Source organism: Montipora capricornis, chromosome 5 (assembly GCF_036669925.1).
Source record: "Montipora capricornis isolate CH-2021 chromosome 5, ASM3666992v2, whole genome shotgun sequence".
Classification (NCBI taxonomy): domain Eukaryota; kingdom Metazoa; phylum Cnidaria; class Anthozoa; order Scleractinia; family Acroporidae; genus Montipora; species Montipora capricornis.
The window spans coordinates 16,186,221-16,197,490 of record NC_090887.1 but is presented as its reverse complement, the minus strand read 5'-3'; the positions used below and the strand labels follow the sequence as shown (position 1 = coordinate 16,197,490).

Sequence of the window (11,270 nt, the reverse complement as noted above, 5' to 3'; positions counted from 1 at the left end):
GTTGTCTTTCCACTTATGAGAACTGAGATTTCGGACAGACGTTTGCTGATTTCGTGTCTAAATTGTTCGCTTATCTCACGCATTGCAGTGTCTATTAGATTTTAGAAAGTTACGTGATCGTTCTTGCACTGCTCTTCGGTTCTCTCGCTTCGGTTTCCTCGCTTCCGTTTCCTTGGCTCTCTCTTGGAATGAAGGATTTATCTTCTTCGTGTAGCTCGTGGTTCGCTGATAATTGTGAATTCGGAAAATTTCTTACAGATAATTTCAGATTTGGAGCCTTGTATGTTATGAGTTTTCGTGCCAGGGTAGAACATTATTGAGACACCATCAGCTTTCATTGTGTGAAAGTCGCTATTGATGCTATTGATGCTTGTAAAGCATTTAAGCTTGTTCTTGTCACAAGATTTAGTCACAGAAATAAACATATATCGCTCAAGGGGTTGACTAATACCAGCTTTCGCGGAAGGTTTGCTAACACGTGCATCCTGCTTGGCAGACATGGATGATTTATTTGGCGAAGCAATAACTATCCCTCATAAATATATGACGCAATTCAGCCTTTTTACTCTACTAGACAACTAGTGGACTAATGCAATTGTTAAATAATATATGACTCAATACAGCCTTTTTACTCTACTAGAGAGTTTTGCAGTTCAGCCAAGTGTCGCTGAACAGTGGTAACACTAGAATGATCAGGATCGAGACGACTCAAATAGATGGCCAACGCACGTTCTAAATACTCCTTTGCCTGCTCCACCTCGCCTTGGTCACGGAGTAAAAAAGCCAAGTTTTTATAAGCATCTGCGACATAAATATGTTGAGATCCCAACTTTTCTATCCGTACAGCAAGAACGCGCTGAAGAAACTCATTTGCTTTTTCCAGGTCACCTTGGTCAAGAAGTACATTGGCTATGTTGTTGTAACTGGATGCGACATCGATATCCTGAGATCCCAACTTTTCTATCCGTATAGCAACAGCGCGATCATGATACTCCTTTGCTTGTTGCAGGTCACCCTGGGCATAAAGTACATTGGCTATGTTGTTGTAACTGGATGCAACATCGATATGCTGAGATCCCAACTTTTCTAACCGTATAGCAAGAGCGCGATCGTGGTACTCCTTTGCTTGTTCCAGGTCACCCTGGGCATGGAGTACAGTGGCTATTTTGTTGTAACTGGATGCCACATGGATATGGTGAGATCCCAACTTTTCTATCTGTATAGCAACAGCGCGCTCAAGATACACCTTTGCTTTTTCCAGTTCACCCTGGGCATAAAGTACACTGCCTATGTTGTTGTAACTGGTTGCGACATGGATATGCTGAGATCCCAACTTTTCTATCTGTATAGCAACAGCGCGATTATGATACTCCTTTGCTTGTTGCAGGTCACCCTGGGCATGGAGTACATTGGCTATGTTGTTGTAACTTTTTGCGACATTGATATGCTGAGATCCCAACTTTTCTATTCGTATCGCAAGAGCGCGATTATGATACTCCTTTGCTCGTTCCAGGTCACCTTGTGTATGAAGTACAGCGGCTATGTTGTTGTAACTACGTGCGACAGCGATATGCTGAGATCCCAACTTTTCTATCCGTATAGCAAGAGCGCGATTATGATACTCCTTTGCTTGTTGCAGGTCACCCTGGGCATGGAGTACATTGGCTATGTTGTTGTAACTTCTTGCGACATCGATATGCTGAGATCCCAACTTCTCTATCTGTATAGCAAGAGCGCGATTATGATACTCCTTTGCTTGTTGCAGGTCACCCTGGGCATGGAGTACATTGGCTATGTTGTTGTAACTGGATGCAACATCGATATGCTGAGATCCCAACTTTTCTATCCGTATAGCAAGAGCGCGATAATGATACTCCTTTGCTTGTTGCAGGTGACCCTGGGCATGGAGTACATTGGCTATGTTGTTGTAACTGGTTGCGACATCGATGTGCTGAGGTCCCAACTTTTCTATCCGTATAGCAAGAGCGCTGTTATAATACTCCTTTGATTCTTGAAACTCACCCACCCTAAAATGGACACTGCCTAACGCATTATAGACTGCTGCGAAATCTCCCTCACAAAATACACCATTAAGCTGAATTAATTTTAGAGCTACCTTACAGATGCTTTTGGCTCTTTTAAAGTCGCAATGATAAGCACAAATCGCGCTAAACCTTATAAAATAACTTGGATAATGTTTCGCTCTTAAATTGACCTCGGATAAGTCAGCTACATTGAATACACTTTCAATTTCTGTTATTAGGCACTTCAAATGAGGTACCAGCTGTAAGCTATTAGAAGTAGAGTCTTCATTGTGAAGATTTTTCTCCTTTATAAACTGATTAAATGAGGTAATACCCCAATGAATGATTTGGAAATATTGAGCCTTTGAATACTTTTTGATTCTCGTTTGGGTGACATTTCTCACAATTTGATGTACTTGAACGTAGACGCCACTCTCGTCTTCTTCCACTAACAGCAGCGAGCTTTTTCGAATCCTTAAACCAATGATATCTTCGTCCACAGATTCGTCTAATCCACTCCTATGGCTGTCGTTCTCGACATTCAGAATGTACTTTATTACAAGGTCAAGGTTTAATGGTTGCTGACCACAGAGAGAAATAAAACCGAATGCGTGATTCAAAACCTTGTCAGATGACATCGCGTCGTCCACGGCCAATGAAATCGCTGTGGTCATAGCGATTGGGTAGCTTTGGTTTGTCATGGCAAGAAAGGCCTCAGTGTTAGCACGCTGACCCGTCTCAAGCTTCTCGAGGTAGCCTTTCCAGCCAAAATTCGAAGATGCTTCCCGAACTTGTTTGACAAAGATAGCGGCGCTTGCTAAGGCAAGGGGTTGGTAATCTAATGCCCGAGCAACTTCTTTTTCAATCTCATCGTCAGCGATGCCGGAGAGAGAGGCTAATAAAGAAATGGCGTCAGATGGTGTCATGCCCTTGCTCACAGAGATGTGATTGCTGAAAGAGGTTTCTGAAGGAATAGCAGCGGTGTCTTGCGATGTGATCAGCAGCTGACCTTTACACCAGTGCGTGTCTCCGGTCTCTGGCAAATGAGGATTCATTCCACTTAAGCTGACGACATTGTCCACCACTAACAGCCACGATGAGTAAAGCTCAACTTTGGTACTAATTAATGACTTTATGTTGGCAATCTTTCCCTCCGTCTTCAGTTCTTTGTCGTTTAGAGTATTTGTGACTGCATATTCTGAACACTTTAGATGACGAGCAAAAGAGACGTAGGATTCTAACAGTGAATCAAGACTTTGCGCATTTAGAGTCATCACGAATGTATTCTTGCCTGCGATTTGTTTTTTGTCGTCAAAGAACTTTTTTGCGGCAAGACCGGCTAACTGAGATTTGCCGCATCCAGGGTTCCCTGAGATGTACAGGGAAGTTAATCGGCTCTCGTTGGTTTCTTTCAGTTGCTTTAGTTGTTGAGCTATTTTAGCCAACTCATGATTTCGTTCGGCAACATCGTGCGATGGCTTAGGTGGGAGAATGCAAAATGCCGCAGGAGCTTCAGATCGTAACTGCTCTTCAAGAACCTTTCGATGCTTTTCTTTTTCCTTAAGTAAGTCTTTTAGGTGGTTGACTTCTTGCAAGACTTTTCGTAACTCGCCCGTCGGAAAACTCTTCTGAGTTCTGATTTCTTGAATCTTTAGATCGGGGAGGCCAAGTGCTTGAAAGGCAACTACAACTTTACCTACAGCAGTTTGAAACTCTGTTTCGTTGACTTTGCCACGTGGAGAGTGAGCAGGGCCTTCATTACGAAAATTTCTCAAATCATCCACATTTGATCGGACTACTGCGTTTAGGCCTCTTCCAATACAGTCGGAGTACAGTATAGCGTAAAAGAGTATGGTGCAATCCCATTCTGCTCTATTTCCGTTAACCATGGTTGCCAAAAGACGCGTGTTTCTTGTTTGGTTTCTTCGCGATTCCTGGTTTTTGAAGTCCAGTCCATTTCGGGGTTCGTCTTTCCATTCTCCCGAAGTTGCTTTGTAGCGGTTGTCCCATTCTTGTTTGAAGATTGTTCGCAGGCCCTCAGTTATCACATCAGTAGTGATAAAGCAGATCCTGAAGTAATTCAGTTGCTCGTCAGTGTATTCTGGTCCAGTGGCCATACTTAGTCAGGCTCAGCTTTTAGTCAGCCCTTGCTAGAAATAATTATTGCGTTAATGTCAGCAGTAGTACAAAAGATCACTTAATGAAAATAACTTGTATATGTACTATTTTTTTTTTTATATTTTTACTTTTATTTCTTTATATATTTTCGCAAATAATGCAAAGTCCGGAAAGCTTTTCAGGCGAGAGAGGTCACTATGAAAGGCATCCGCTTGCTCTATAAAGCTGGTCCTCTGACATGTTGGTTTTTAAGGTAAAGAGGGAATGGTGGCTACCGATAGAAGCCCGAAATTGAAAGTTTCGGACGCTTTGACGAACACGCGCCTGGAATTTGTTGTTTGAAAGATAGATAACCCCAAAAAATCCTATTCAAACGAATTGAGTTATCCAGTAGTTAGTGATTTATCCAGTCGATGGCGCTATACACTTTACAAACTACTGGGGAGGGGGGTGGGGGGAAGGGGCGGACGAACTGGGGCAGGTCATCAAGGAGCTTAGCAACAGGGACGGCAACCGCAACGAGAACATTGATTCAAAATAGGAATTCTCGTACCTGTAATCAGTTCGCGCCGGATTATTTCAAGTCTTTCATTGTGTAAAATGTGTCTGTTGTCCAAAAATGAAACCGGTGTATATGAAAGCGGTTAAAGTTTGAAGAGAGAGAGGGGCTGTTTACATGATACCGGGGCGACTTTCGCACCGGCGCGAGTTCACTCCGGTTCCCTCTCTTAGCTCTGTATTTGTTTACATGATATCACCGAAAAAAGTCATGCTGGGCGACTCACCCCGGTTGCTGCACCCGAAGCGAAAATTTCGTTCAGGTGCGAGATCTCGCCATGGCATGTAAACGAGAAATGACCGGTCGTTCGGGTGTGAAATCGGCCTCCCGGTGGGCAGGACTGGGTAGCGCATGCGTACTTTTTCTGATAGACGCCATATTTGCAGGTTGGATTTACGCTTGTATTTTATCGATATGTGGTGTCCCTTCAGGTAAACATGATACGAATTCACCTCGTCGTCATGTAAACGCGGTATCAAGAAGTCACCCCGGTGCGAGTTTTCTCATGTAAACATCCCCAGAGAGAGAGAAACAGACCGAGAGATCGTCAGCTGCCGTTGTCCTCAAGCCACTGATTTTGGTCATTTGACGTTTTTGTTTTGCTTAGGACCAGAAACTGACGAACCGAATGTAAAACGCAGGTGCAGAGCATGCAGATCAATTGTTTTCGCTCATTATATCTTTACTTTGTTTTGTGACGTTCTTGTTGCCGTTGCCTTCCTTATGGCTTCCTTATGGGGAGGGTCAGTGGTTCCTATGCAGGGAAAAATGAAAGCACCGTGATGAATTTACAGTCCAGGCTTTAATGATTGAACTGCGATTTTTAAGTGAGTAGATGGGATGCTAACCGATCACAGAATTTATTATAAGGTCTATCAATCCTTCGTCAGTATTAAATTGTATGCGGGTACATATAGAGAGGCAACATGGATTAAAGTTAGAGAAAACTGAGAGATGATCAAGACCAACCTCGTTCGTCTCTTTTCTCTGCCTCCTTAGTCAACAATCACAAACGAGACAGAGAAGGGATGTTGGATAAAGACCTGGCCTCAGTTGTTCAAAAAGTGAATAGCGCTACCCACCAGGCCCCAGTTGTTCAAATGATGGATACCACTATCAGCCGGATAAGTCACTATCCAGTGAATAAGTAATAGCGGAACCAACTGCACTTTCCAGTGTATAGTTATTTGTCCGGTAGATAGCGTTATCCACCTTTAGAACAACTGGGGCCATATAAATCACTATCCAGCAGATAAACACTACCAAAACTAATTGAGTTATCAACAAAACAAAGTTCAAAGTTCAAGTTTATTATTATTATTATTATGTTTATTATTATTATTATTATTATTATTATTATTATTATTATTATTATTATTATTATTATTATTATTATTACATTATCCAGTAGATAGTGATTTATCCAGTGGATAGCACTATCCACCCTTCAAACAAACCGGAACTCATACAGTCAACCAACCTTTGAAGTCTCAAACACTTGATCACTGTGGCTTCAATAAGCAAATAATAATCGCCACCCTAATTAATACTGTGGGCTGAGCAATTACGGAAAAAAAACTGCTTGTGTAGTAGTATGTTAAGGCACATGTACTTCAGAAAGAAGTACTTAATTACTCAAGAAAATGGTGTCATTTTTGTAACTGACTTTTAAGTGCTACAAGTAATAGGCTCTAGAGGATGGTCTAGCTTTACATTAGACCTTTTTTTTATTTCATCATAAACGTTAAGCTAAGTATTTGCATAACAAAATCAACAACTGAAGTTTCCATTTCTTCTAAGTACATGTACCTAAAATGTAAGACAAGTTCCATTGGATGCGAGATGTACATCTCATTTCAATGATTTGATTCTCTATATCTGATCTGGCCTCTTCTTTCGATTGAGGTTGAGAACAGTGCAGTGTAATGAACCCAAATGAAACGCGAATAAAATTTGCAACCTACCGAAAGGATTGCTTTGCATGCCAGAGAGACGGACCTTCCACGAAATTTTCAAAGCGTTCAACAGCACTGTCATAAGCCAAACGAGTTCTCTTTGCATCAGTAACTCTTTCTCTACCCCAACCCCAACTCGTCTGCTAAAGGTTCTCGCACCTTTCCAGGACACTCACATGTACGTATTAGTAACTGTACGAGAAGATCTTATGGATTCATATAATATATACAGCGGCAATTTGAAGACTCGGTATGACTACATTTTAAAGACATAATTACTCAGTGAGAGACGATTCCATTCCATTAGATTTAATAGGTTTTCACTCTTTGCTTTGGCTCCAAACTAATCAACGAACCAATCCAAACAAGCATTAACGATCATACGGTGCTCTGTGAAACCCCTCGCGTCTCGGGGCAGTCGTGGCCGAAATCGATTGCTCATGCTCAGACTTTCAACCAATCAAAAACTTTATCCAAACGGATTATCCCAGAGTCTCTCGTAACCCGACCCGCTGGTCAAGGGGAACGAAGACTCTGGGAACGAGATTGCCCTAGGCTTGATTGGTTGAGCTGAAAGAGTTCCACCAACCTCACTTGCACGTTTATCCCCAACCCACTACGAATTCGAAACAGGGAGGTTGATGGAACTGAAGTATTTATGGCACCATATAGTATTGAAAGGGAAAATTCCCTTCCTATAGATCCTATGGCAACAGGTTCACTCAGACAGCGCTATACAGTTTATTTCTGTTAAAAAAACTATGCATCTGTCCTTGTGCTGGAAATGCTGACTGTTAACTATAGATGTTTCAGTTTTTAAACTGCTTAGTGAGCAAATTGAAGTATCCTAATGCGTCATGCGCAAGAAATTATAGTTACCACCTTCCGTTTTAAAACTAAATGAAATGAGGACGCAAACACTGACGTAAGAATAGAATGGATAGAAAGCCAATTTTTGCATCCAGCATAATCATTCGCAAGCAAGTTTCACCTGGCATTGAAAGAAGAACAATCGACAATAACCTTCTAATACCGTGACATATTTTGTAAAGGCTTCATTCTTTGCACAATAGGCTGAACTTTAAAATGTTTTATTCTTTCTTGACAGACAAATCGGTGTATTCGCGTCGTAAGGTGTCTTTTACCTTGAAACTTCAGAATTGAGTCCTGTTATCAAGATGGACATGGCAACACACGGTCATGGTAGAACGGAATACATACGAGAGCATAATGTCACACTTAACTTCGGAGTCATGCGATTTTTTTCTTCCCTGGTTTAATTAACAAGTGCCGTGGAAATCTTTGCTATTCCTTGCACTATCAGCTTTCCGGAAATGGTCTTAAGTGTAAAGAGCAAACAAGAGATACTCAAAGGACCTCTTTCAAAGATGACCAGACAAACGGAAGTTAGAACAATGTTCCGAATTATGCCATTTGCGACGTATTTTACCTACCTTGTGCTTGCCTTTAAATCAGTAATATAAGCTTTACAGGTTTAGTTAGCTGTATAAGGAGCTTTAAAAAGACTGCTGAAAAGGTTACATCTCCATGGCACAACAGTTTCGTTAACATTACAGTGAAAGGAAACGTCCCTTTACAAATATCCTGTTGGCAACCGGTCAATAATGAGGATTCGACCATGGTTGGCTGGAGTTTGACAGTGAATCAAAAAATGCACGTCGTAGAAGTTGAGTCAGTGTTTAGGTCAAACCAAAGCTTTTTCTCACAGATTATTAATTGATTTTATCAGCTGCTCTTCTGGCCGAAGCTCCGCTGACTCTCGAACGGGGTATCCTCAGCGAGAAGAGCCCTTTTTAGCTGGCTCATACACCTAATTCCAAATTGGCCACCATTTAGATATTCATTTGTTTTTATTTAACTTACACCTTAGTGCCTGGTTTAAGGCAAAATATTCCCTTGAATGTTAAGCTTGAGAACGAGGCATCAATGGCTAATGCACCTATCAATGGTAAGCCCCACGGGGCAAGGGGTGGGGAGTTTGACATTTTCTGAAAAAAATGAGTCAAATTCCCCACCCCGGGGACAACATAATTTGCCAAATTTGCCAAAAGTATCAAAAGCCTTCACGCTGGGGCGAGTAGAGGTGGCCAAAATAATATCCTTTAGACCTTGCCCCACACAATAAGAGTGCAATGTATGTACCCCTCACCTTTCGTTCAGCCACCTCTCACAAATGTGGGAAGTTCATTTGAACGCCTTCTGGGTATTTTTCAAAATGATGGAGTTATTTTCAGGCAACCTAGTTTCCAAGGACTTTCCCTCACTACCTGGGGAGGGAAAAGCCTTGGGAACAAGGTTGATTTCCAAGCCCTCTTCATTATTCAAGATGGTGGCCATGTCAAATTCCCCACCCTGGGGATATGTCGTAGGATCAAAATCCCCACCCTTGGGACAGAACTCGCCCCCCTCCCCCCCCTCTGGGGCTTAACATTGATAGGTGCATAATTTTAATAAAAACAAAAGTATATTTAAATGGCGGCATTAATTTTGCAATAAGGTGTATTCCCCGAAACAGCGAAGGCACAGGACATAGCACTGAATATAAAGACGATCAACCGCAAACAATCAATTGCTACGCGCTTGCGCATTCCATTATGTACTTGAGACACCACCCTAGGCTTGATTGGTTGAGCTGAAAGCGTTCCACCAACCTCACTTGCACGTTTGTCCACAAACCACTATGTATTCGAAACTGGTAGGTTGATGGAACTTAAGTATTTATGGCACCATATAGCAATGAAAAGGGAAAATTCCCTTTCTATAGATCCTATGGCAACAGGTCAATATTTACTTATCAATCATGGATGGCTGGATTTTTATAATAAACTCGTAAACGCACCCTGCAGTCACAAGAATTCATAATTATCATTTAAGCGCAGTTATGCTGAAAAGGTTCACTCAGACAGCGCTATGATGTTTATTTCTGTTAAAATAACTATGCATCTGTCCTTTTGCTGGAAATGCTGACTGTTAACTATAGATGTTTCAGTTTTTAGACTGCTCAATGAGCAAACTGAAGTATCCTAATGCGTCATGCACAAGAAATTATAGTTATCACCTTTCGTTTTAAAACAATCTTAGAGAAATCACGACGCAAACACTGACGTAAGAATAGAATGGATAGAAAGGCAATTTTTGCAGCCAGCATAATCAGTCGCAAGCAAGTTTCACCTGGCATTGAAAGAAGAACAATCGAGAACAACCTTCTAATACCGTGACATATTTTGTAAAGGCTTCATTCTTTGCACAATAGGCCGAACTTAGCATGTTTCATTCTTTCTTGGCAGACAAATCAGTGTACTAGCGTCGTAGGGCCTCTTTTAACTTGAAACTTCAGAATTCAGTCCTGTTATCTAGATGGACATGACAATACATGATGGAGCGGAATACATACGAGAGCATAATGTCAAACTTGACTTCGGAGTCATGGGATTTTTTTCTTCCCCGGTTTAACAAGTTCCGTGGAAATCTTTGCTATTCCTTGAACTATCAGCTTTCCGGAAATGGTGTAAGTGTATTGAGCAAACGTGAGATACTCAAACGAGCTCTTTCAAAGATGACGCGACAGAAGGAACTAAAGAACAATATCCCGAATTATCATCCATTTACGACGTATTTTACCTACCTTGTGCTTGCCTTTAAATCAGTAATATAAGCTATACAAGTGTAGTTAGCTGTAGAAGGAGCTTTAATTAAGTACAGGTTTTTTATTGAGAACTTTTGCGGGTTAATATCTTTTTCAGTTTGTTATCGAGATTCCCATACAAATCCTTATAATTTTTTACCCTCCGAATCTGGGCCGCCTGTGGTACATTCAAACTCGACGAGGATGGAAGGCGATGGAATAAAAGTGTCATTAAAAGTGAAGTTATTCATGGTGAGAATAATGCGGATGAGGTCGCAAATAGTGCCAGTAGCAATGGTGTTGTGAGGATCAGTGCGCAAAAAATGATCACAAGCATGAATACCTTGGGTAAGGCTAATTTGTGGAACTGCAGACCCTGAAACTGCGGAACCTAGAGAAATGACTATTACAAAATCAAAATGACAACTGACAGGCACCAAATACCATCACGTGACCTGCATGTTAAGAAAAAAAATCCTCAAACCAAGCGGGATCGTCTGCTGAGGTTGTAGAATGATATTGATTGCGACTTGTCATGCAATCCACCAGTTCGTCGGCTAACTTGAATCAGATAACCCAGATAACAGCTAAAAATGGCACCTGGAACGCGATAATCGGCGGACACTGTCGATATTTAACAAACATTACATGTAGTCTCAACAAAAACAGTAATTTCTCTAGGTTCCGCGATCTGCAGTTCCGCAAATTACTCTTACCCTAATACCTTTATTATGTCATTTCATTATGTTATTACCTTAAAACATTTGACTTACCGATTAGGAACGTAAGGCAAACTTTTCCTAGAAATCTCTTAAGTTCTTGCGATGGTGAAAAATCACTGCACGGTCAACAAGTCTGAGGATTCTAATATAGAACCTGATCAGCCACGCCCTCACCCCTGAAACAACGGACACCAACATGACATTAACAAATTCGATGATGGAGCTTAACACTCCAAGAAGATATGC

At 41.4% G+C, this 11,270-nt stretch overlaps 1 protein-coding gene across 1 annotated transcript in view; it reads right to left on the bottom strand.

Annotated features, from left to right (window-relative positions):
* Positions 1-628: 628 nt before the first annotated feature.
* LOC138048449 (uncharacterized) overlaps positions 629-11,270 on the bottom strand; it is a 40,318-nt gene continuing 29,676 nt past the window's right edge. Inside the window, exons 4-5 of the mRNA XM_068894640.1 lie at positions 11,076-11,200; positions 629-4,174 (exon numbers count right to left, since the gene is read on the bottom strand). Coding sequence (XP_068750741.1) covers positions 629-4,141 — 3,513 coding nt within the window. The 5' untranslated portion in view covers positions 4,142-4,174; positions 11,076-11,200. The remainder of the gene's footprint in view (positions 4,175-11,075; positions 11,201-11,270) is intronic.